This window comes from Mus caroli, unplaced genomic scaffold (assembly GCF_978045245.1).
Source record: "Mus caroli unplaced genomic scaffold, Mus_caroli_1 scaffold_4, whole genome shotgun sequence".
NCBI classification, from domain to species: domain Eukaryota; kingdom Metazoa; phylum Chordata; class Mammalia; order Rodentia; family Muridae; genus Mus; species Mus caroli.
The window spans coordinates 99480535-99507547 of record NW_028227259.1 but is presented as its reverse complement, the minus strand read 5'-3'; the positions used below and the strand labels follow the sequence as shown (position 1 = coordinate 99507547).

The window sequence follows — 27013 nt, the reverse complement described above, 5'->3', positions numbered from 1 at the left end:
TTCTTCTTGGTGGTTTGTGAATTATATTTTGGGTATTCCAAGCTTCTGGGTTAATATCCACTTATCAGTAAGTACATACCATATGTACTCTTTTGTGATTGTGTTATCTCACTCAGGATAGTATTTTCTAGATCCATCTATTTGCCTATATCATAAATTCCTATTCCATAAATTTGTTGGTTTTAATAGCTGAGTAGTACTCCATTGTATAAATATACAACATTTTCTGTATCCATTACACTGTTCAGGGACATCAATGTTCTTTCCAGCTCCTGGCTATTTTAAATAAGGCTGCCATGAACATAGTGGAGCATATGTCCTAATTACTTGTTGGAACATCTTCTGGGTATATGCCCAAAGTGGTATTACTAGGTCCTCAAGTAGTATTATGTCCAATTTTGGGAGGAACCACCAAACTGATTTTCAGATAAGTTGTACTAGTTTGCAATCCCACCAGCAATGGAGGAGTGTTCTTCTTTCTCCACATCCTTGCCAGCATCTTCTGTCACCTGAGTTTGTGATCTAAGCCATTCTGATTGGTGAGAGGTGGAATCTCAGAGTTGTTTTAATTTGCACTTACCTGATAACTAAGGATGTTGAACATTTTTTTAGGTGCTTCTCAGCCATTTGGTATTCCTCAGTTGAGAATTCTTTGTTTAGCTCTGTATCCCAATATTTGGTTCTCAGGAGTCTAGCTTTTTGAGTTCTTTGTATATATTGGATATTAGCCCTCTATCAGATGTAGGATTGGTAAAGATCTTTTCCCAATCTGTTCGTTGCCTTTTTGGCTTATTGACAGTGTCCTTGGCTCTACAGGAGCTTTGTAGTTTTATGAGGTCCCATTTGTAGATTCTTTTTTGGTTTGTTTGTTTTTGTTTGTTTTTTGTTTTGTTTGTTTGTTTGTTTGTTTCCTTACAGGATTCCTCTGTGGAGCCCTGGCTGTCCTGGAACTCACTCTGTAGACCAGGCTGGCCTCGAACTCAGAAATTCACCTGCCTCTGCCTCTCAAGTGCTGGGATTAAAGGTATGCATCACCTTGCCCAGCCTCCCATTTGTAGATTCTTGATATTACAGCACAAGCCATTGATGTTTGTTCAGGAATTTTTACCTGTGCCCATATGTTCAAGGCTGTTCCATACTTTCTCCTCCATAAATTTCAGTGTATTTTGGAATTGAGCTTTGTACAAGGAGATAAGAATGGATCAATTTGCATTCTTGTCCATTCTAACCTCCAATTGAGCCAGAACCACTTGTTGAAAATGCTATCATTTTTCCACTGGATGATTTTAGATCCTTTGTGAAAGATCAAGTGACCATAGGAATGTGGGAGTATTTCTGACTCTTTTCTATTTATCTACCTGCCTGTCAGTGTACCAATACCATCAAGTCGTTTTGTTTTGTTTTGTTTTGTTTTGTTTTTATCACAATTGCTATTAGTACAGATTGAGGTCAGAAATAGTGATTCCACCACAAGTTCATTTATTGTTCAGAATAGTTTTTGCTATCCTAGGTTTTTTGTTATTCCAGATGAATGTGCAAATTGCTCTTTCTAACTCTGTGAAGAATTGAGTTGGAATTTTGATGGGGATTGTACTGAATCTGTAGATTGCTTTCAGCCAGATGGCCATTTTTACTATATTAATCCTGCCAATCCATGAGCATGGGAGATCTTACCATCTTCTGAGATCTTCTTCCATTTCTTTCTTCAGAGACTTGAAGTTCATATCATAAAGATCTTTCACTTGCTTATTAGTGTCACACCAAGAAGTGACTAATGTGAAGGGGGTTGTTTCCCTAATTTCTTTTTCAGCCTGCTTATCCTTTGTGTAGAGGAAGGCCTCTGATTTCTTTGAATTAATTTTCTTTATATGAAAATATTGAAGATGTCTTCAGACACACCAGAAGAGGACTTCAGAGCCTATTACAGATTTGAGTTAATTTTATATCCATCTACTTTGCTGAAGTTGTTTATCAGGTTTAGGAGTTCTCTGATGGAATTTTGGGGGTCTCTTAATTATACTATCAAATCATCTGCAAATAGTTTTACTTTGACTTCTTCCTTTCTAATTTGTATCACTTTGATTTCTTTTGTTGTCTAATTGCTCTGACTAGGGGCTTGGAGTACTATCTTGAATAGGTAGGGAGAGAGTGGGCAGCCTTGTCTAGTCCTTGATTTTAGTGGGATTGCTTCAAGTTTCTCTCCATTTAGCTTGATGTTGCCTACAGGTTTACTGTATATTGCTTTTACTATTTTTAGGTAGGGGTCGTGAATTCCAAGACTTTTATCTTGAAAGTGTGTTGGATTTTGTCAAATGCTTTCTCAGCATCTGATAAGATGATTGTACTTTTTTTTTCCTTTGAGTTTGTTTATATAGTGAATTACAATGATGGATTTACATATATTAAACCATCCCTACATTTCTGGGATGAAGCCTACTTAATCATGATGTGTTCTTGGATTTGGTTTGCAAGAATTTTATGGAGTATTTTTGTATTGATATTCATAAGGGAAGTTGATCTGAAGTTCTCTTTCTTTGTTGAGTATTTTTGTGGTTCAGGTATCAGAGTAATTGTGGCTTCATAGAATGAATTGTGTAGAGTACTTTCTGTTTCTATTTTGTGGAATAGTTTGAGGAGTATTGATAATAGGTCTTCTTTGGATGCCTGATAGAATTCTGCACTGGTAGAATACCTGGTCCTGGTCTTTTTTTTTTTTTTGGTTGGGAGACTATTAATGACTGTTTGTAATTCTTTAGGAGACATGGGAATGTTTAGATCATTTATTTGATCCTCAATTAACTTTGTATCTTGTAGGTATCTAGGAATTTGTCCATTTCATACACATTTTCCAATTTTGTTGACTATAGGCTTTTGTAATAGGATCTGATGATTTTTTTGGATTTCCTCAGTTTCTGTTGTTAGCTCTCCCTTTTCATTTCTGATTTTGTTAATTAGGATACTGTATCTGCGCCCTCTAGTCAGTCTGGCTAACTGTTATCTATTTTGCTGAATTTCTCAAAGAACCAGCACCTCATTTGGTTGATTCTTTGAATCATTCTTTGTGTTTCAACTTGGTTGATTTCAGCCCTGAGTTTGATTATTTCCTGCTGTCTATTCCTATTGGGTGTATTTGCTTCTTTTTGTTCTAGAGTTTTCAGTTGTTGTATCAAGCTTCTAGTGTATACTCTCTCCAGTTTCTTTTTGTAGACACTCAGAACTATGAGTTTTCCTCCTAGTACTGCTTTCATTGTGTCCCATAACTTTGGGTATGTTGTGCCTTCATTTTCATTAAATACTAAAAAGTCTTTAATTTCTTTCTTTATTTCTTCCTTGACCAAGTTATCATTGAGTAAAGTGTTGTTCAGCTTACAAGTATATGTGGGCTTTCTATTGTTTATGTTGTTAATGAAGACCAGCCTTAGACCATGGTGATATGATACGATGCATGGGATTATTTCACTCTTCTTATATCTGCTGAGGCCTATTTTCTGACCACTTACATGGTCAGTTTTGGAGAAGGTACCATGAGGTGCTTCTGACCACTTACATGGTCAGTTTTGGAGAAGGTACCATGAGAAGCATGTACATTCTTTTGTTTTAGGATAAAATGTTCCCTAGCTATCTGTTAAAAACCATTTGGTTTATAACTTCTCTTACTTTCACTGCATCTTTGTTTAGTTTCTGTTTCCATGATCTGTCCATTACTGAGAGTGGGGTGTTGAAGTCTCTCATTAATATTGGGTACAGTGCAATGTGTGCTTTGTGCTTTAGTTAAGTTTCTTTTATGAATGTGGGTGCCCTTGCATTACTAGCATAGATCATTCAGAACAGAGAGTTCTTCTTGGTAGATTTTTCATTTGATGTATATGAAGAGTCTTTCCTTATCTTTTTTGATAACTTGAGGTTGGAAGTTGACTTTATTTAATATAAGAATTGTTACTGCAGCTTGTTTTTGGGACCATTTGCTTGGAAAATTGTTTTTCAGTCTTTTATTCTGAGGAAGTGTCTGTCTCTGTCACTGAGATGGGCTTCCTGTATAGAGAAAAATGGTGGGTCCTGCTTATGTATTCAGTCTGTTAGTCTATGTCTTTTTATTGGGGAATTGAGTCCATTGATATTAAGAGATATTAAGGAAAAAAGATTGTTGCTTCCTGATATTTTTTTTTTTTTTTTTGGTAAGGGATGGCATTATGTTTCTTGGTGGTTACCTTCTTTTTGGTTTGTTAAAAGAATATTATTTTCTTGCTTTTTCTAGGGTGTATTTACCCACCTTGTTTAGGACTTTTCCATTAATTATCCTTTGAAGGGCTGGATTTGTTTACAGATATTTTGTAAAAAAATTTTTGTCATAGAATATCTTGGTTTCCGCATCTGTGGTTATTGAGAGTTTAGCTGGGTATAGTATTCTGGACTGGCATTAGTGTCCTCTTAGTGTCTGTATGATGTCTGCTCAGGATCTTCTGCATTTCATAGTCTCTGGAGAGAAGTCTGGTGTAATTCAAATAGGTCTGCCTGGACTTGACCATTTTCCCATACTGCTTTTAATAGTCTACCTTTATTTAGTGCATTTGTTGTTCTGATTATTAGGTGCCGGGAGGAATTACTTTTCTGGTCCAGTCTATTTGGAGTTCTGAGGGTTCATGTATGTTCATGGGCATCTCTTTCTTTAGGTTAGGGAAGTTTTCTTCTATAATTTTGTTGAAGATATTTACTGGCCCTTTAAGTTGAATATCTTCATTCTCATCTATACTATATCTATATCTATAATCCTTAGATTTGGTCTTCTCATTGGGTCCTGGATTTCCTGGATGTTTTGAATTAGGATCTTTTTGCATTTTGCATTTTCTTTGATTGTTGTGTCCATGTTATCTATGGAATCTTCTGCATCTGAGATTCTCTCTTCCATCTCTTGTATTCTGTTGCTGATACTTGCATCTATGTTCCTGATTTCTTTCCTAGGACTTCTTTCTCCAGAGTTGCCTCCCATTGGGTTTTCTTTATTGTTTCTACTTCCATTTTTAGATCTTGGATGAATTTGTTCAATTCCATCACCTTTTTGGTTGTGTTTTCCTGTATTTCTTTAAGGGATTTTTGTGTTTCCTCTCTAAGGACTTCTACCTGTATAGCAGTGGTCTCCTGTATTTCTTTTGTTGTTGTTGTTGTTGTTGTTGGTTTGGTTTGGTTTTTCGAGACAGGGTTTTTCAGTATGGCCCAGGCTGTCCTGGAACTCACTTTGTAGACCAGGCTTCCCTGGTCAGAACTCAGAAATGTGCCTGCCTCTGCCTCCCAAGTGCTATATTTCTTTAAGTGAGTTATTTTTTTAAAGATTTATTTATTTATTATATGTGAGTAAACTTTTTCTGTCTTTGGACACTCCAGAAGGGAGTTAGATCTTGTTACGGATGGTTGTGAGCCACCATGTGGTTGCTGGGATTTGAACTCAGGACCTTTGGAAGAGCAGTCGGTGCTCTTAACCACTGAGCCAGATGGTTTAACACAACCAAACGGGTGATGGAATTGAACAAAATCATCCAAGATCTAAAAATGGAAGTAAAAACAATAAAAAAAAAACACAATGGAAGCCAGCCCTTTACGTGAGTTATTAATACCCCTCTTAAAATCCTCTACCAGCGTTCAGTGATTTTTGGTGCAATCTCAGCAGAGGGCCCTAAGGTCCCCAGAGGACTCTCCATGCTGCAGGCACCCTAGCACAACCAGGTCCTTGAGATCACTGATAAGTGGAATGCAACCTCAGTTCCAAAAAACCCAGAGGGTCTTATGCTAGCAGCAACAGGGTCAAAGGACAAAGGCAGGCCCTAGCACACCCAGAATCTTGGTATCACTGACACCAGACTATGCAGGAGAGCCTGTGTACAGCAGAAGCAACAGAGCTTCTTGGACAAGGTTCCTTCAGGCCTTCATCCTTACACAGGAGACAGAGATGAGACCCAGACTCCTGAATACCTTTCCTGACAGAGGCGAGTCAGCCTCCAGGTAGGGCTCTGACCCCAGGATTTAGGAGGGGGATATAAGCTCGACACTTCTGTGTACCTTTCCTGCAAGAGGAGCGTTTTCCCACAGAGAGTGTTCTGACCACTGGGACGCAAGAAAGAGTTGGACTCCCAGCAGTGCTGACAGAGGCTAGAGAATTACAGGAGGAACAAGCTCCATCCAGAGACACCTAGAACATCTAACACCAGAGATTACTAGGTGGCAAGAGGCAAACAAATCTTAGTAACAAAAACCAGGACACTGGGCATTATCAGAAACTAGTAAGCCCACCACAGCGAGTCCTGGATACCCCTACACACACAAAAAGCAAGATTCGTATTTAAAATCATATCTCATGATGCTGGTAGAGGCATTTAAGAAGGAAATCAATAACTAACTTAAAGAAATACCGGAGACCACTGCTAAACAGGTAGAAACCCTTAAAGAGGAAGCACAAAAATCCCTGAAGGAAATACAGGAAAACACTGCTAAACAGGTTAAAGACCTTAAAGAAGAAATACAAAAAACCCTTAAAGAATTACAGGAAAACACAACCAAACAGGTGATGGAATTGAACAAAACCATCCAATATCTAAAAATGGAAGAAGAAATAATGAAGAAAACCCAAAGAGAGACAGCTCTGGAGAGAGAAACACTAGGAAATAAATCAGGAACCATAGATGCGAGCATCAGCAAAGGAATACAAGTGATGGAATAGAGAATCTCAGATGCAGAAGATTCCATAGAAAACAGGGACACAACAATCAAAGAAAATGCAAAATGCAAAAAGATCCTAACTCAAAACATCCAGGAAATCCAGGACACAATGAGAAGACCAAACCAATGGATAAGAGGTATAAATAAGAATTTCTATATAAATTGAAGTTTTTTAAATTAAAGGGTCGGTAAATATCTTCACCAAAATTATAGAAGAAAACTCCCCTAACCTAAAGAAAGAGATGCCCATGACCATACAAGAAGCCTACAGAAGCCGGGCGTGGTGGCGCACACCTTTAATCCCAGCACTCGGGAGGCAGAGGCAGGCAGATTTCTGAGTTCGAGGCCAGCCTGGTCTACAAAGTGAGCTCCAGGACAGCCAGAGCTATAAAGAGAAACCCTGTCTCGAAAAACCAAAAAAAAAAAAAAAAAAAAAAAAAGAAGCCTACAGAACTCCAAATAGACTGGACCAGAAAAGAAATTCCTCCCAACACATAGTAATCAAAACAACAAATGCACTAAATAAAGATAGAATATTAAAAGCAGTAAGGAAAAAAGGTCAAGTACCATATAAAAGCAGACCTATTAGAATTACGCCAGACTTCTCACCAGAAACTACGGAAGCCAGACGATCCAGACAGACCCTAAGACAACACAAATGCCAGCCCAGGTTACTACACTCAGCAAAACTCTCAATTACCATAGATGGAGAAACCAAAGTATTCCATGCCAAAACCAGATTCACATAATATCTTTCCACAAATTCAGCTCTTCAGAGGATAATATTGGAAAACACTAACACAAGGATGGAAACTACACCCTAGAAAAAGCAAGAAAGAAATCCTTCAACAAACCTAAAAGAAGACAGCAGCAAGAACAGAATCCCAACTCTAACAACAAAAATAACAGGAAGCAAAAATTACTTTTCCTTAATATCTCTTAATAACAATGGACTCAATTCCCCAACAAAAACATAGACTAACAGAATGGCTACAAAAACAGGACCAAAATTTTTGCTGCTTACAGGAAACTCACCTCAGGGAAAAAGACAGATACTACCTCAGAGTAAAAGGGTGGAAGACAATTTTTCAAACAAATAATCTGAAGAAACGAGCTGGAGTAGCCATTCTAATATCAAATAAAATTGGCTTCCAACCCAAAGTTATCAAAAAAGACAAGGAGGGACACTTCATACTCATCAAAGGTAAAATCTTCCAAGATGAACTCTCAATTCCAAATATCTAGCTCCAAATGCAAGAGCATGTACATTCATTAAAGAAACTATAGTAAAGCTCAAAGCACATATTGCACCTCACACAATAGTAGTGGGAGACTTCAACACCACGCTATCATCAATGGACAGATCCTGGAAACTCAGGGTGGAAATCAACCAAGTGGAACCAAAAAGAACCCAAAGAATCCACCAAACCACTAGCTGGTTCTTTGAGAAAATCAACAAGATAGATAAACCCTTAGCCAGGCTCACTACAGGCCTCTGGGACAGTATCCTAATTATCAAAATCAGAAATGAAAAGGGAGACATAACAAGAGAACATGAGGAAATTCAAGACACCATCAGATCCTACTACGAGAAGCTATACTTAACACAACTGGAAAACCTGGATGAAAGGGACAAATTTCTAGGGAGATACCAGGTACCAAAGTTAAATCAGGATTAGGTTAATGACCTACACAGTCCCATATCCCCTAAAGAAATAGAAGCATGCATTGATAGTCTCCCAACCAAAAAAATGCCCAGGACCAGATGGGCTGTTTGGTGCAGAATTCTATCAGATCTTCTAAGAAAACCTAATTCTGACTCTCCTCAAACTATTACACAATATAGAAACAGAAAGTACTCTACCCAATTCATCCTACAAAGCCACAATTACTCTGATACCTAAACCGCATAAAGACCCAACAAAGACAGAATTTCAGACCAATTTCCCTTATGAATATCGCTTCAAAAATACTCAATAAAATCCTCACTAACTGAATTCAAGAACACATCAAAACAATCATCCATTGTGATCAAGTAGGTTTCATCCCTGGGATGCAAGGATGGTTTAATATATGGAACTCCACAAAGGTAATCAACTATATAAACAAACTCAAAGACAAAAACCACATGATCATCTCGTTAGATGCTGAGAAAGCATTTGACAAAATCCTACACCCCTTCAGGATAAAAGTCTTGGAAAGATCAGGAATTCAAGGCCCATACCTAAACATAATAAACACAATCTACAGGAAACTAGTAGCCATCATCAAACTAAATGGAACAATCCCACTAAAATCAGGGATTAGACAAAGATGCCCACTTTCTCCCTACCTATTCAGTATAGAACTCAAAGTCCTAGCCAGAGCAATTAGACAACAAAAGTAGGTCAAGGAGATACCAATTGGAAAGGAAGAAGTAAAAATACCACTATTTGCAGATGATATGATAGTGTGTGTGTGTGTGTGTGTGTGTGTGTGTGTGTGTGTGTGTGATCCGAAAGATTCCACCAGAGAACTCTTAAACCTGATAAACAGCTTCAGTGCGATGGCTGGATATAAAATTAAACAAATCAATGGCCTTTTTCTACACAAAGGATAAACAGGATGATAAAGAAATTAGGGAAAAACACCCTTCACAATAGTCACAAGTAATATAAAATACCTTGGTGTGACTCTAAATAAGGAAGTAAGAGATCTGTATGATAAGAACTTCAAGTCTCTGAAGAAACAAAATGAGGAAGATCTCAGAAGATGGAAAGATCTCCCATGTTCATGGACTGACAGGATCAATACAGTAAAAATGGCTATCTTGCCAAAAGCAATCTAAAGATTCAATGCAATCTCCATCAAATTTCAACTCAATTCTTCATCAAATTAGAAAGGGCAATTTGCAAATTCATCTGGAATAACAAAAATCTAGGATAGCAAAAACTCTTCTCAATGATAAAATAACCTCTGGTGGAATCACCATGCTGTACTAAAGCTGTACACTAAATCACTAAAGCTGTACTACAGAGCAATTGTGATAAAAATTGCATGGTACTGGTCCAATGACAGACAGGTAGATCAATGGAATGGAATTGAAGACCCAGAAATGAACCCACACACCTATGGTCACTTGATCTTTGACAAGGGAGCTAAAGCCATCCAGTGGAAAAAAGACAGCATTTTCAACAAATGGTGCTGGCACAACTGGTGGTATCCTGTAGAAGAATGCGAATTGATCCATTCTTATCTCCTTGTACAAAGCTCAAGTCTAAGTGGATCTAAAGACCTCCACATAAGACCAGAGACACTGAAACTAATAGAGGAGAAAGTGGGGAAAAGCCTCGAAGATATGGGCACAGGGGAAAAATTCCTAAACAGAATAGCAATGACTTGTGCTGTAAGATCAAGAATTGACAAATGGGACCTCATAAAATTGCAAAGCTTCTGTAAGGCCAAGACATTGTCAATAAGAAAAAAAAGGCCACCAACAGATTGGGAAAGATTTTTAATAATGCTAAATCTGATAGGTGACAAATAACCAATATATACAAAGAGCTCAAGAACCTGGACTCCAGAAAATCAAATAACCCAATTTTAAAATGGGGTTCAGAACTGAACAAAGAACTCTCAACTGAGGAATACGGAATGGCTGAGAAGTGCCTGAAAAAATGTTCAACATCCTTAATCATCAGGGACATGTAAATCAAAACAACCCTGAGATTTCCACCTCACACCAGTCAGAATGGCTAAAATAAAAAATTCAGGTGACAGCAGATGCTGGCAAGGGTGTGGAGAAAGAGGAACACTAGCCAGGCATGGTGGCACATGCCTTTAATCCCAGCGCTTAGGAGGAAGAGGCAGGAAGTTTTCTGAGTAAGAGGCCAGCCTGTTCTACAAAGTGAGTTCCAGGACAGCCAGGGCTACACAGAAAATCCCTGTCTTGAAAAACCAAAACCAAACAAAACAGCAACAACAAAAAACACCAGGCGTGGTGGCACACGCCTTTAATCACAGTACTCAGCAGGCAGAGGCAGGCAGATTTCTGAGTTTGAGGCCAGCCTGTTCTACAGAGTGAGTTCCAGGACAGCCAGGGCTACACAGAAAAACCCTGTCTCAAAAAACAAAAAACAAAAAACAAAAAAAAAAAAAAAAGGAACACTCCTCCACTGCTGGTGGAATTACAATCTTGTACAACCACTCTGGAGTCAGTCTGGAGGTTCCTCAGAAAATTGGACATTCTACCGGAAGATCCAGCAATACCTCTCCTGGGCATATACCCAGAAGTTCAAACTGGTAATAACAACACATGTTCCACTATGTTCAGAGGAGCTTTATTTATAATAGCCAGAAGCTGGAAAGAGCCCAGATGTCCCTAAACAGAGGAATGGATACAGAAATTGTGGTACATTTACACAATGGAGTACTACTCAGCTATTAAAAACAATGGATTTATGAAATTCTTGGACAAATGGGTGTATCTGGAGGATATCATCCTGAGTGACGTCACCCAATCACAAAAGAAGTCATTAGATATGCTCTCACTGATAAGTGGATATTAGCCCAGAAACATAGAACACCCAAGATACAATTTGCAAAACACAAGGAAATCAAGAAGAGGGAAGACCAATGGGTGGATACTTCATTCCTTCTTAGAATAGGGAACAAAATACCCATGAAAGGAGTTACAGAGACAAATTTTGGAGCTAAGTTGAAAGGATGGACTATCCAGAGACTATCCCACCTGGGAAACCATACCATAATCAGCCACCAAACACAGACACTATTTCATATGCCAGAAAGGTTTTGCTGAAGGGACTCTGTTATAGCTGTCTCGTATGAGGCTATGCCAGTGCCTGGCAAACACAGAAGTGGAGGCTCACAGTCATCTATAAGATGGAACACAGAGCCCCCAATGGAGGAGCTAGAGAAAGCACCCAAGGAGCTGAAAGGGTTTGCAACCCTATAGATGGAACAACAATATGAACTAACCAGTACTCCCAGAGCTCATATCTCTAGATGTATATGCAGCAGAAGATGGCCTAGTCGGCCATCACTGGGAAGAGAGGCCCCTTGGTATTGCAAACTTTTTCTTTTCTTTTCTTTTCTTTTTTTTTTTTTTTTTTTTTTTTTTTTTTTTTTTGATTTTTCAAGACAGGGTTTCTCTGTGTAGCCCTGGCTGTCCTGGAACTCACTCTGTAGACCAGGCTGGCCTCGGACTCAGAAATCTTCCTGCCTCTGCCTCCCAAGTGCTAGGATTAAAGGCGTGCACTATCACACCCAGCTGGTATTGCAAACTTTATATACCCCAGTACAGGGGAATGCCAGGGCCAAGAAGTGGGAGTGGGTGGGTAGGGGAGCAGAATGGAGGGAGGGTGTAGTGACCTTTCAGGATAGCATTTGAAATGTATATAAAGAAAATATCTAAGAACAAAAGAAAACAACCTGTTCTTAAGACTAAAGCTCACTTTAAGGAGACAATGGCCTTCTCCATGTTTCTGGTTCTCTCATAATTCAGGGAACTACAGCTCCCAACTTCCAAGCTTCTAGAATTGTATTCTCTCTCTTATCAAGTCTAGATATTGAGAACCTTTTCTGTATTGAACCCTAGCACCCATTCTTTATAGTTGTCTCTGTGAAACTGTTTCCATCTATAACCCAGGCTACACTCAAACAAATGAAGAAGATCCTGTCTCTCCCTCCATGTGTAGTATGATCCTTCAGCTTGACTAGCTCTGGTGACATCATGTGTACACAATGTCCAAAGTAGCCCCTTCTTCAGGTTTCCCTAGTACGGGCTGAAGAAATGGTTCAGGAGTTAAGAGCACTAGGGATACAGCACACACAACCTGCCATGTGAATGTTGGGAAATAAACCAGAGCTGTATGTCAGAGCAGCCAGTGCTGCTAAGTGCTCAGAGATAGCTCCAGACCCCTTTCTTTGCTTTTCCTTTACTCAAAATATTTTTTCCATACAATGTGTTATTATTAAGGCTTCTCCTCCCACAACTCCTCTGAGATCTTCTCTACCTTCACTCCATCTCAATCCACACCTTTATGCCTCTCCTAAGAAAAGAAATAGCCACTTACAGAATCCTGAGACAAAGCCAGGTGCAGTAGAATACAAGTGTAATCCCAGCACTTGGGAGGAGGCAGGAAGACTTCCAGCCTGGTCTACTATGTGAGTTACAGAACTGTCTGACTTACAACGAGACCATGTCTTAGAAAGAAAACAAAAAATAAGCAAATAAACAAAACAGAAATCAAAAAGAAAAGAAAGACATACTAGTTGGGAGAGACCCAAAAAGAAGAAGAAAAAAACAAACAAACAAATAATTAAAAACAACTAAAACTATCCCTTACAGATAAAGAGCACAAAGACAGGAAAAACAGTAAAAACAGGAAATTTGCAGCCTCGCTATAAAAACAAAGGAACTGTAATTTAAAAGCAAAACAAAATAAATAAACAAAGGGGCCTGATACATTCTTCTCAGACAAAAGCTTTAAAATGCCTTTGAGTTTCTTTGTTTGGCACCAACTGCTGGACATTCAGCCTCTCCTTAATAGTGGGATTTGCTTCCACGTGGAGAGTCCAATTGACTGGAGTAGTGTTTCATCTGTAAGTTTTCATGGATTGGAGATAGCTTCTGTGTTGGGAATGGGAACATGTATCTACTTCTTCTCTCAACGCTGTCATGTGATGTGGTACAAGCTTGTGCAAGCCATATGTGTGCTGCTTCAGCCTCTCTGAGTTCATATGAGCATCAGTTCTGCTGTGTTTTAGAAGGCCTGGTGTCTTCAGATGAGGGAGAGTTGCTATGAACAGAGTTGAGCAAGTGTCTTTTTGGTATTGTGGGTCCTCTTTGGTTATATGTCTAGGAGTGGTAAAACTGGTCTAGAAGGTAGAGAGTTTCTCATGTTTCTGAGAAACTGTCAGATTTATTTCACTAGTGGTTGTCCAAGTTTGTACTCTCACCAGCAATGGGAAAGTGTTCCCCTTTTTCCATAACCTCTCCAACATGAACTGTCAGTTGTGGTTGTGATCCCAGCCATAATGATATATGCATAATGGAATCTCACAGTCATTGGGATTTGCATTTGTCAGATGATTTGGAATGTTGAACATTTATTTAGGTGCTTCTCAGCATGTAGAGAATCCTCTGTTGAAATATTCTGTATAATTCTATAGTACCCCATTTTTAAATTGAGGTATTTGGTTGGTGGATATCTAATGCTTTGTTGTATTTATAGTGTTTTCACCATTTATAGTGATATCACCCCTCTGTCAGATGTGGGTTGGTGAGGATGTTCTTCCAATCTTTAGGCTGCAATTTTGGCCTGCTGATAATCTCCTTTGCCCTATAGAAGCTTTTCAGTTTCATCAAGTGCCATTATTCATTGCTGATCTTATTGCCTGAGCTATGGGTTTCTGTTCAGAAAGATATCTCCTGTGTCAGTGTGTTCAAGACTAATCCCCCACTGTAGTGGATATTTCTGGTTTTCAACTTGACTATATCTGGAATGAACTGCAATCCAGAATTGGAAGGCTCACCTGTGATCCTGATCTTGAAGCTGGGAGATATAAGATTCTGCCCTGGATCTTGGCATGGAGATCTTGAGGCATAGTGGCTATGAATCTCAGGAGACTAAAGCAAGGAGATCTATAAATTCAAGGACATCTGGGGCAAAGTAAGTTCCAGATTTAGGTGTGGTGGTACACACCTTTAATCTGGGCCACACCTTCTACTGGAGACTTACACAAAAGTGGAAGAAGAAAGATTCTCTCTTCTGTCTGCCTGTGGGACTGAGCAACTGCTAGATCCTTGCTTGGACTTCCATTCTCATCTGCTGCTGACCATAGTTGGGGAGTTGGACTACAGACAGTGAGTCGTCATCAGTTCCCTTACTATACAGTGATCACTAGTAAGTTCTCTAACTCTAGAAAACCTGGACAAGTACATCCACTTTCGCTTGTGTTAGATGCTGTGTATCCATTTTTATGTTGAGGTCTTTGATTAGTTGGATTTGAGTGTATTGGAGGATGATAAATACAGAGCAGCTTGCTTTCTTATACATGCAGATATCTAGTTAGACAGGCACAATTGAATAGGGATGATTTCTTTTTTACAATGTCTCTAGCATTTTCTGTTAAAAGTCTAGTGTCCATGCTTGATAGCTGTCTGTGTTGATTTATTTCAGGTCTTCAGTTGTATTCCATTGATCAATCTATCTGTTTTACTGCCAATACCACACAGTTTTCCTTATACTATGGGCATGTAATACAACTTCAGATCAGAGATGGTGATACTTCTAGGAATTCATTTATTGTAGAAAATTGAGGTCCTTGGTCTCAGTCCAATGGTTGCCTGTGAATGGCTGCAATTGTCTCAGGTTCTAGTAGAACCTCTCAGAGGACAGCCATACCAGGCTCCTTTATATAAGCACATCTTGTCATCAAAAATACTACAGGTTTTTGATGTCTGCTGATGGGATGGATCTAAGGATCCCTGTTCCTGGATAGCCCTTTCTTCAGGCTCTGCTCCAGTTTTTGTCCCTGTTCTTCCTTTAGACAGGAACAATTTTAGGTTAAAATTTTTGAGATCGGTAGCTGGGTGGTGGTGGTGCAAACCTTTAATCTCAGGTCTTTGGATGTAGAGGCAATCGGATTTCTGAGTTCAAGGCCAGCCTGGTCTACAAAGTGGGTTCCAGAAGAGCCAGGGTTACACAGAGCAACCCTGTCTCGAAAAAAAAAAATTTTTTTTAGATGGGTGTGTGGCACCTTCCCTCAACTGGAAGCCATGCCTAGCCACTGGAGGTGGTCTCTTAAGGTTCTGTCTACCCTCTGTTGCATATTTCATATTGAATTTTATTGTTTGCTTGCTTGGTTCTTTGATTGATTTCTTTATTCTCCTTTTTGCTCTTGATCTTCTTGGTATGGATAATATTCTGAGACAACATGGTTGTTCTTTAGCTAGGGATAATTTAGAATTTCAATTCCCAGGGATCTTCTTGCTTTGGTCTTCCTGATGGAAGGATTACTATGTGAGCCACGACACCTGGTTATGTTTTCTTCATTTGTGACCAGCATGCTTCACAGAGAAATTCACCTGGGAGCCGTAATATGTCCTTGAAATTACTTGCACAAAACCATAAAATACCATTGTAAGAGGACATGACAAATACATGCAGAACCTTTGGGGCCTCCTTGTAGGAATTTGGCAAGAATTTGACATTGGGCTAGGACAGTGAAGTAGGCTCACATAAGAATATTTATCTTGGGACTTTGTTTGTCTGTTTTTGTCAATAGATTTTTTTTTTTTTTTTTTTGGTTTTTCGAGACAGGGATTCTCTGTATAGCCCTGGCTGTCCTGGAACTCACTTTGTAGACCAGGTAGGCCTCGAACTCAGAAATCCGCCTGCCTCTGCCTCTGCCTCCCAAGTGCTGGGATTACAGGCGTGCGCCACCAGGCCCAGCTGTCAATAGAATTTTTATTGGTTATTTTACTTATTTGCATTTCAATGTTCTCCCCTTCCCCAGTTTGTCCTCTGGAAACACTCATCCAAACCCCTTTCTCTTTGTTTCGATAAACGTGATCCCATAATCACCCACTACTGACTCTCCACCCTGGCATCCCCTACACTGGAGCATCAAGCCTTCACAGGACTGAGGGCCTCTCCTCCTATTGATGCCCAACAAGGCCATCCACTGACATACATGCAGCTAGAGCCATGGGTCCCTATATGTGGATACTTTGGTTGGTGTTTCAGTCGCTGGGAGTTCTTGGGTTGTGGTTGGATGATATTGTTGCTCTTCCTATGGGGCTGTAAACCCTTTCAGCTCCTCCAGTTCTTTTACTAACATCTCCATTGGGGACCCCTTACTCTGTACGTTGTTTATTGCCTTGTTTGTTCCTTGACCTAAAACTGACTGTATACTTTGCATGTATTTAGATTGGTATAAAAGCAGACTAGAGAAAAGTGAATCTACTTCAGCCTTAGCACTGTTTGGAGTCATGTTATATGTTGTCTAATGGTCATTGTCTTTTCAATCATCATTCCCAACCTTGAGACCCTATTGCCTGACAGAGCTGCCTTGATCACATTTTACAGTTATTATCAGTTCTGGAATAAAGAGGTGAGCTTCATGCTTTGCCAATCTTCTACTATGGTAACACTCAGAAAGCAGAGGCAGGAGGATGCCTTCATCGACCTTGGAGGGAATTCTGTGGTGTAACTCCAGTAGTACAGTCCTTGCTTGGCTTTCACATTTTAGGTTATAAATCACTGCACGATCTAGACAAATGGGGCATGCCTGTGTTCCCAGAACATGTGAGTCTGAATAGAGGCTCATAAATCCAATGGTATCTTTGCTGTAATAGATAATGTGAGGCAAGCCTGTTCTATATTAAAATATTTCCAAAACAAGTTAAAAAGTGTGTCAGGGAGAGACATGACATCAATGATTCTAAAAAGTTGGAGCAGGTTTTAGAAAGGAAGTATCACTGGACATGGAGAGATGATCAGGGTTTAATGGGCAAAGAGAAAATCTCTAGGATTAGGAGATTTTCAGTATACCTGATATTTGCAGAACACAAGTGTGATTGTGGCTTGGAACTACCTTTAGCTTCAGTGTTTCTGGAATCCTCTTCCCTTTCCTAGACTTAATAAGCACTAGGACAACATGCAGACACACACACTCACACAGAGACCTTGGATGACTCATACCTAAAGGGGAAAGGCTCAGGAAATCCTGTAGAAGAGAACAAAGAAAGAGGGATAGAGTCAGAGGGAATGGTGAACATCAAGGAAGCCAGAGCATCTTAAAAGGAGGAGAACTAATACAGAGAGAGAGACTAAAGTAGACTAAAGTAGAATTCTCAGGGCTTATGTGGGTCTATTCCACATGGGGTATCAGTGTTGAGACAAAAGTAGACACAAGCTCCCATCCCAAACCCAGAAATTATTGAAAACCATTTACAAATGAAAAATTAGTTTTCTCAAATGGACTCTCCTTGAGGGTACAAATCTCATTCACATGGGCAGATCTACAGGCCAACACAAAGTGAACTCAGAGGCCTCTTTGGGGGTCCTAGGTCTCATAATGTTTTCTCAGACCTCTTTTGGATTTTTTTGGATTTGCTTTTTAATTTAATTCTTTTTTTTTTTTTTAATTTACCTTACATCCCCCACTAACTGTTCTTTTCGAGGTCAGACCCTAGTACACTACTTCTAGGTACCTTCTTACCATGTTCTCTGAGTACATGGAAGTTCCCTGGGTATCCCCACACCCTGGTACTTTTAGTATTTTTAAGGCAGGGCATATCCTCTCCCACTGAGGCCAGGCAAAGCAGCTCTGCTAGAAGAACACATCCCATAAACAGGCAATGGCTTCTGAAGTGGCCTTCATACCAGTTGTTAGGGGACCAATGTGAAGACCAAGCTACAAATCTCCTACATTTGTGTGGGGAGGCCTACGCCCAGCCCATGTTCTCTTTGGTTGGGGTTTCAGTCTCTGAGAGCCCAAAAGGTCCCGGTTAATTACGCTGTTGGACTTCTATAGAGTTTTTATCCCCTTTGGGTCCTTTGCTCATATATTAGGGCTACCAATTTTGTGTTTTTATTGGATTCTTGTATGTGTGATCCTGTCCTGTATCTATATGTATTCCTTGTGGTTTTTCATTGGCTCTTTATCCTCCATTTCTTTGTTTTGTCATATTCCAATATGTAACAGTTACCTAGGTCTTTTACTTCATCAACGTCCTCATATTTTTCCCAGATCCCAAAAATGTGTTGGTGGTCTAGAAACCACTAGAGCTGAAGTGGTTTCTCTCCTTAAACCTGTGGGTCCCATTGCTGAATTCAGGCTTGGTAACAAGTGCCATTGATCACTGAGGATCTCACAGCCTACTAAGTAAGCTCCCTTAAAGTTTTTTCTTAGAAAACACTTTTTTGTTCCATTTTTTTGTTTTTAGTTTTTTTCAGACAGTTTCTGTTTAACAGACATGGCTGATCCAGAACTCAATGTGTAGACCAGACTAGCTCAAACTCCAAGGTCCACCTACATCTCCTTCCTCAATTCTGAGATTAAAGGCCTATTGTAGCATCACTCACCTAACTAGATTTTGTTTTTATTTGGTTTGGTTTGGGTTTTGAGAGTGTTTCTCTATTCTAGAGCCCTCCCTGTCCCACACTTTAATCTGTAGATCAGTCTGGGGTCTAAAGATCCAGCTCCTTCCTTGCCTCCAGGGTGCTGGAATTAAAATCAGGTGCTACCCCACCCAGCTCTGCCTTAATTGTAAAACACACCCTTAGTCAATAGGCTTCACTGGTTAAGAATTAGCTACTTAGATAAAACTAGCCTTGAATTTACTGTGCCCAGTTTACCTTTGCCTCCAGAATGCAGGGATTAAAGGTGTTTGCCACCATTCCTTTTACAAACTTAATTCTCTTAAAGATTTAGCCTTGAGTGGTGGCACACGCCTTTAATCCCAACCCAACACTTGAAAGGCAAAGGCAGGCACATTTCTGAGTTCAAGGCTAGCCTGGTATACACAGTGAGTTCCAGGACATCCATCCATCTTGGAAAACAACAACAAAAAAAAACCCCAAAAAACAACAAAACAAAACAAAAAAGGTTTTGTTCTCCATGTTTTGGTGTTTTTCCTGCATGTGTGAATGTTCGGCACATGAATGCCTGGGGTCCAAGAAGGTCAGAGGGAGTTTTCAGGTTTCCAGAAACAAGTTGCAGATCAGTTCAAGACACCATGTAGGTGCTCAGGATAGAATATAGAAGTGCTCATTATTGGGGAGCAAAATCTTCAGCACATGTCCCACTCCTGATTTCATCTTGGGCAAGCATTCTGGTCAGATCCTACCTGACACATCTGTTTTCTGGCAGCCAAAGGCAACATCTGCCTCAGACCCTCCAATTTCTGTTTCTCTTTAGGTCTATTTAGAAGTAGACTCAAATGTAAGCTCAGGCTGTCCTTCTATTTACAATAAGGCTGAGGACGGCTTTGAATTGATTCCCCTGCTTCCAGCTCTTGAACTGTGAGTTTCCAGGCAGAGCCATTATGTCTGCTGCATACAGTGCTGGAGAGAGGAATGGCTGCATACTGGGTAGCTCCCTACAAACTGAGTGCACACCCAGCACACTTGGACACTGTTAATGGAATCAGACCATGCTCCTTCCTCTAACTTTTGTGTAGGTGCTACTGCAGTTTATTGAAAAAGCACCCAATTCAGGCCTTGAGCTCCAGAACATACTCCTGTCTATTAAAAACCCTTTGTCCAAAATCCAGTGACAATAATATCGATGAATTATTTTCTGTCTATTATCAGCAATAGATTAAACCCTGATCTGAGGCAAATCAGATTGACTTTGTGCACAGGAATAAAATTGGCCCAGGTGTGGTGTTTCTCAACATTAATTCTAGCAACAAGAAGAATGCCTGACACAGGAGGATTGCTAGAACTTAGAGTTTGGAAACATCCCTGGCTTCACAGCAAGACCCAGTCCTGTACCAAACTCAAAACTATGTAATAATGAAGCAAATGAAAGGAAAAAATCCACAAATTCAGTGATGTGTTATTAAGTAATAAATGAAATGTTTGAGGGATGTTTTGGTATGGAGGTATTCTCACAGAAAGCTCTAATGCAATGAATGAAATGGTTGGATGTTACATATAGAATTAAACGGGTGGAGTTTAACCATCTAATCCAATTCGAGTTTGAGGTTGAATTATATGGCTGCAATAGGAAGGGTTATTGAGAGAGGCTTCAGTGGGGACAGTAAACATTCAGAGATCTGAAGATTGGATAACTGCCTGGGTTGTCTAGGCCTCAGCGACCTATCTTCAGTACTCAGAACTTGTATGTAATTGGTTTCCCTAGGGTTAAGCAGTTTGATGTAGAACATTTTAAATTCCAAGATAGTAGAGGAAATTTCATTTTCTGTTTCTTTAGTAAAACATATTGAAGATCTTGGATTTCATTCCCAATAAAGTTTTAGCCTCATCTCCAAATTTTTTTTTTTTTTTGGTTGTTTTCAAGACAGGGTTTCTCTGTGTAGCCCTGGCTGTCCTGGAACTCAGTCTGTAGACCAGGATGGCCTCAACTCAGAAATCAGCCTGCCTCTGCCTCCCCAAGTGCTGGGATTAAAGGCCTGTGCCACCAGGCCTGGCTCCAGTCTATTTCTATGATAGGTTATATACTTCATTAGTGTGCATGTTGCTCTGGGTTAGCTGAAAATCAGACCATTCTGACTAATTCCTTCATATTTCCTTTCACTGAAATGAAGGTCTTTATGTTTTTGTGAGACCCTGGCTCATTTTGTAGCCCTGTAGACCATGTAACATTTATCATCTTTAACGCCCAGTAGCTGGAATTACAATTGCAAGTTACACAAATATCTTACCTTGGTCTTTGCTTTAGATCATTTTCACACAGCTGTGTTTTTTGGATAGGGTCTGCATTTGGAAAAAAGGAGAGCCAGAAAGTCCATAGTAGGAGCCCACAGATGTTATCTTCCTTACTTGGAATTCAGTATGGATCGGCAACACAAGAACTTTTTGTATTATTGTTTATTTACTTGTTTGTTTTGTTTTTTGTTTGCTGGTCTGGTTTTTTTATTTGTTTTTTCTGTTTCTTTTTTCTTTTTATTTTTTAAGATTTATTTATTACATGTAAGTACACTGTAGCTGTCTTCAGACACTCCAGAAGAGGGCGCCAGATCTCGTTACGGATGGTTGTAAGCCACCATGTGGTTGCTGGGATTAGAACTCTGGACCTTCGGAAGAACAGTCGGGTGCTCTTACCCACTGAGCCATCTCACCAGACCCTTTTTTCTTTTTATTATTAAAGTTAATTTCTCTTCAACTAATTTTTACAATCCAGTCATTATTCCCTTCCTGGTCTGCTGTTTAATTGTTCCTCATCCCATTCTTTCTCCTCATTCCCTCCCCCTTTTGATAATTTTACTTATTTACATTTCAAATGTTATCTCTCTTCCAGGTTTCACCTCCACAAACCCCCTCCCATGATGCGTTCCCTTTATTTCTAAGACATTACTCCCCTACCTACCCACACACTCCTGCCTCACCCTTCACTATGACAATAAGCCTCCAAAGGACAAGGGGCCTCCTCTCTGAAATAAGCCATTTGCTACATACGTTATGAGGAACCAGAGACCCACTCATGTATGCTCTTTGTTTGGAGACTTAGTCCCTGGGAAATATGAGAGGTCCAGTTAGTTGATGTTGTTTTTCTTCCTATGAGGTTGTAATTCCCTATATCTCCTTAAATCCTTCCCTATCTCTTTCTTTGGGGTCCACATGCTCAATGCAATAGTTGCCTGTGAGTATCTGCAGTTGTCCTAGAAAGGTGGTGGCACAGCCTCTCAGAGGACAGTCATATGTTGACAAAAGGAATAGTTTTTAGGTTTGGTGTCTACTTATTTTATAGATCCCAAGATCCCAGTCTCTCAAGAGCCTAATCTTCAGTCTCTGAACCATTTATTTTCCATGTTTTTCCTTTAGACAGGAACAATTCTAGGTTAAAATTTTTGAGATGGGTGAGTGGCCCCTTCCCTCATTACGAGCCATGCATATCCACTGGGGTGTCCTCTTCAAGTTCTATCTCCTCTATGTTCCATATTTCAGCTAGGGTCATCTGTACTGGGTCCTGGGAATCTCTCCCATTTTGCTTCCTTTCATTCTTTCCTTTTTAAAGAAAGGGTAACACATAAAAATATTTTGACCAAAAATTATGTGTCCATTAGAGTACTAGAGAGGCTCCCATGATGCCAGTTTGGGAATCTGTCTTTAAACCACCAGTTTAGGATACAGAGATAAATTGATGTCTCTAGCACTGTAACTCTAGAGCAGTAATTCAGAAACTAAATGGTTAATGTGGTGGTGAGGAAGTATTATAAAGTTGTCTTGAATATGTATTCTTTTCTAACTGCTTTCACAGAAGCCTTCTTCCTGAAGATCTGAGAAGATGAGTGGTCAGACCCCACCCACACTCCAGAAGCTAGCAAGGGAGACACTGCTGAGAAATGAGGCTTTGGCCATATCCTCTCTGGAGGAGCTACCAGCTGTGGTCTTCCCGCCACTGTTCCAAGAGGCCTTTGCTGGCAGACTCAACAAGCTCATAAAGGCAATGGTGGCAGCCTGGCCTTTCCACTATCTCCCTGTGGGGCCATTGATACAGACACATAACCTGGAAACCTTGCAAGCTCTGCTAGATGGAGTAGATATGATATTGACAAGAAAATTTCACCCCAGGTAAGCGATATCCAAGTATTGTATATGGGAGTATAAAGAGAACACAGTAGACATTGCCAGGGAGAATGGCTTTGTCCTAAGTCTTAGATGCTTCTGATTGCATAAACAAGCAGAGATACAAGTTTCTTGAAATCTACTGTTTACTTGTAGAGAGCACAGATGGATATGGATTAGACTTGAATATGGACTAGAGTAGACTTAGCCTCACAGTAGAATGAGCCTATCCCTGGCCTTCCTAATAATAATAATAATACTAAGGAGAAATACTGTTTATCTTAGTGAAAGAAAAGTATTCAACTGTACAGAGGCCCAGGAAACTTCTGTAGCATGCCTGAGTCCACCTTGAATATCAGGTGATTAAAAAGCAAACACCTTAGCAGGGAGGAGAGCTGAGTTTAGATACATGTAGCAAGATGACTGCTGATATTCATATGTTTCACCCACAGGAGGCCAAAACTTCAGGTTCTCAACATGAGAAATGTGGACCATGTCTTCTGGGAAAAATGGGACGATGCAAATGACAGTGACTCTGATGCAGAGACCTTGGATGAAAAGCAAGTAGTGAAGGTCCCTCGCAGATATGCACTGAGGCAGCGTCTGAAGATCATAGTTGATCTGACAATCTGTTCCCGATTCAATGAACAAAAAACATATTTCTTGAATTGGGCCAAGCAGAGAAAGGGGTCCATAAATTTCTGCTGTACAAAGATGAAGATCTGGGATGCACCAGACGAAGTTATCAGAGAAATCATGAATGTTTTTCATCTAGAGCACATTACAGAATTAGAACTGTATACCGACTGGACTCTGTTAAGGCTGGCACATTTTCCTCCCTACTTTGGGCAGATGAAAAATCTTGAAAAAGTCTTGCTGGCACCACTCCACAAGAATACCTCCCCTATTATGAATATAACAAGGGCCACAAAAGTCAAGTGTATCAAAAAGATTATTTCTCAGTTTTCCAAATTCAACTGTCTCCAACATGTCTTCATGAAGCGTGTCCATTTTCTCAAAGACCACCTGAATCAGATTCTAGGGTAAGCAAGTATGGAGACCTGGGTCAGTCACCAAAGCAAATCTGTCTCTCTTCTCTTAAGGATCAGTGATACATAATGCCTGCCACTCACTAGGAACAAAATTTAGATACTCATAAGACTCTGAAAGTTATGTCTTGTTTCCATGTATACTGAGATATACAAGGGAAAATTTACAAGTTAATTCAGTGTCTCAATAAACACTCATGGAATACAGAAGTGAGTTAGTGTAAAGAGGAGGTCAGCTCTAGTAAGCATGGGTTGTAATTCTTCATCAATCATGCCCAACCAATCAAATGCAAAGGGACCAGCAAGGGGAGTGTGTAGTAAGGTTTCAGGGTACACATCAGCACAGTGTGAACATGAGCTATATGCTCAGATCTGGGGGAACAGCCTTCTATCTTTGCCCAGTTCCCTCGGATACAATGTTTTGAGCCCAAGTAGCACTGAGTGTATGGGACAAGGAGTATTAACATGGCCTGAAAATTAGAGGCAGCATGACTGCAGAGGGAATGATAGAATGCAGATTCAGAGTTCACAGAAAATATCAAAATACCGTCGGGGGTTTCTTGGGTTGGAAGTTCTTCTGTGTGCTTTCTTCTTCTTCTTCTTCTTTTTTTTTTTTTTTGGAGACAGGGTTTCTCTTTATAGCCATGACTGTCCTGATATTCACTTTGTAGACCAGGCTGGCCTTGAAATCAGAAATTAACCTCCCTCTTCCTCTGGAGTGCTGGGATTAAAGGCATACACCATGCCCAGCTTCTGTGTGCTTTCTTAGCTTAAGTGATGAATTGGTTTTCAGCTTGAGGGTGAGGCCCAAGGGTGAACTGTGGGATTGACATGGCTGAGCAGTTTCCAACAGGAAGCATCATAGATGTTGTCCTTGATCGTTTATTTAAAATAACCTTGGGGCACTTGGTTCATTCTACCACTGTGTACATCCCAGCCAAACCTTTACAATACCATTTGCCAGATATAACCCTCTGGTCTCCTCTATCCCTAGGTGCCTGAGGACGCCCTTGAAGATCCTCTCCATCACTCACTGCGTAATTTCACAGACAGACTTGGATTCCTTTTCCTGCTGTCACAACCTTTTTAAGTTAAAAAATCTGGAAATCAGAGGAGTGACATTATTTGATTTTGAACTTATGCCTCTGAGAGGTCTCCTAGGAAAACTGGCAGTTACTCTTGAGTCTCTGGATTTTCAGTGGTGTAGCATGAAGGACTCCCAGCTCATTGTCCTCTTACCTGCACTCAGTCAATGCTCTCAGCTCAACCAGATCAACTTCTACAGCAATGACTTCTCCATGGCCATCTTGAAGGACCTTTTACAGCACACAGCCAACTGGAGCAAGATGAATGTGGAACAATACCCTGTCCCTCTGGAGTGCTATGATGCATTGGGTATTGTCTCCAGAGAAAGATTTGTCCAACTTTGTCAGGAGCTCATGGATACCCTGAGGGCCATAAGAGAGCCTAAGAGCATATCTTTTGCAACAAATGTCTGCCTTAATTGTGGCAGGACCTGTGTCTATGGCCAGGGGGCAAGACTTTGTTCTTGTTTGCAATAAACATGGATACAGGACTTCTAAATAGGAATAAATGACATGCTTGGGACACATCTCTCATCCAGGGTGCTCAGAGACTGTGACTTCAGACTTCCCATATGGTTAGAAGTAAAGAGATATACAGTGACTGGGACCCTGAATGCTTAGATAGAAATGTGGACTATTCCAATAGATTGTTGGACCAGGGGCGTGATGGAGTCAGAAAAACAGTTTGGCATTTATATGTGGCTTCTGCCCAGACAGTATACAGAGATGCTTTTTGTGTACCTATAAACCTGGATGATGTCTCCCTGGGGTCTTGGACTTTTTCCAACCTTACTACCAGGTCCAGTGTCAGGAAGATAGAATGGGTCCAGGATTGGAAAGACACTGTTTTTTTATGAACGAAGCAAAATTCCAGGTCAATATGTATAAAATAAAAGTTTTCTTGGCACATCTTTCCCTGGTTTCTTGCCTGGGCTACATGTATAACACTTTTGTGTGGCTGATCAGTTATGTGCACAAAACATTTACATTAATGTGAGGAAGATAAACACAAATCTTGTGAAGGGGGATTAAGAGGATCACAGATGGTTAATATCCAGTATGTTGAGACCACAAGGCACCTTGGACCCATGAAAGATGCCTAAAGGTAGGAAGACAACATAGAGCAAAGTAAACAGGCTTTCCATTCTGGCTTTGAAATTCTGATCTTTTTGTCATGCCTTATTGAGCTTACTAACAAGAACCTCTATATACAGTCTTTATGCCACTTGTCTCTAGAGCCCTATTCCTATGGAGTCCCAAACTCTATGAAGTACCCATAGTGTATAAAAAGGTGCCCACTCTTATGCAGGTACCTTTGCTACATAAAGTATTTACTTTAAAAAAGACTTGTATTTTAAGTCTTCAGTTGTAATAAAAGTAAAAGAAAAATCTCATTCTGCCTAGTCATTATACCCCTTTCTGTATGGTAAACTATCAATAAGATAATTTATTGTTACTCTGTATTTACTGATCACTTAGAACATGAGTTCTCTTTAAATATCATTGTTACTTTCTGCATTGAATAGCATAGCTAAACTTAAGACCTCGGCAACAGATGCCCTCTAGAGATAAGTCAAAATGTACACATTGATGCCAGGCCTGTCACAATTCGATCTTTGGAAGGTGGATAAAGGTATCAGCTATTGCTGGACACATGGACATCTAAGCTGGCTTAAGGGATTGAAGAAAACAAACAACAAACCTCTCTCAGGCTCCTTCTTTCTGTCTTTCCCCACAACCTGACTCCCTGTCTGAATGTTCAGTTCTCTGGCCTTGTTCCTTTGGACCAGTGAACTCACCTGAGATTTGCTAATAATAAACATGCATTCAAGTTCTTTAAATAAGAAAGCCATATGTTGAGGGAGATTGCTCACAGCTTAAGAGTATGTGCTGCTTTTGCAGAGGA

The 27013-nt window shown here is 40.0% G+C and overlaps 1 protein-coding gene across 2 annotated transcripts; it reads left to right on the top strand.

Annotated features, from left to right (window-relative positions):
* Positions 1 to 22692: 22692 nt before the first annotated feature.
* Positions 22693 to 25584, top strand: LOC147005282 (PRAME family member 8-like). Of its 2 annotated transcripts, XM_085836284.1 has the most exons (3): positions 22693 to 22979; positions 23426 to 24016; positions 25017 to 25584. In XM_085836284.1, exons 1-3 carry the CDS (start codon positions 22693 to 22695, stop codon positions 25582 to 25584), a joined length of 1446 nt encoding a protein of 481 aa, XP_085692410.1. The 2 variants fall into 2 exon arrangements, with proteins under 2 accessions (XP_085692410.1, XP_085692411.1); XM_085836285.1 differs by lacking the exon at positions 23426 to 24016.
* Positions 25585 to 27013: the final 1429 nt, after the last annotated feature.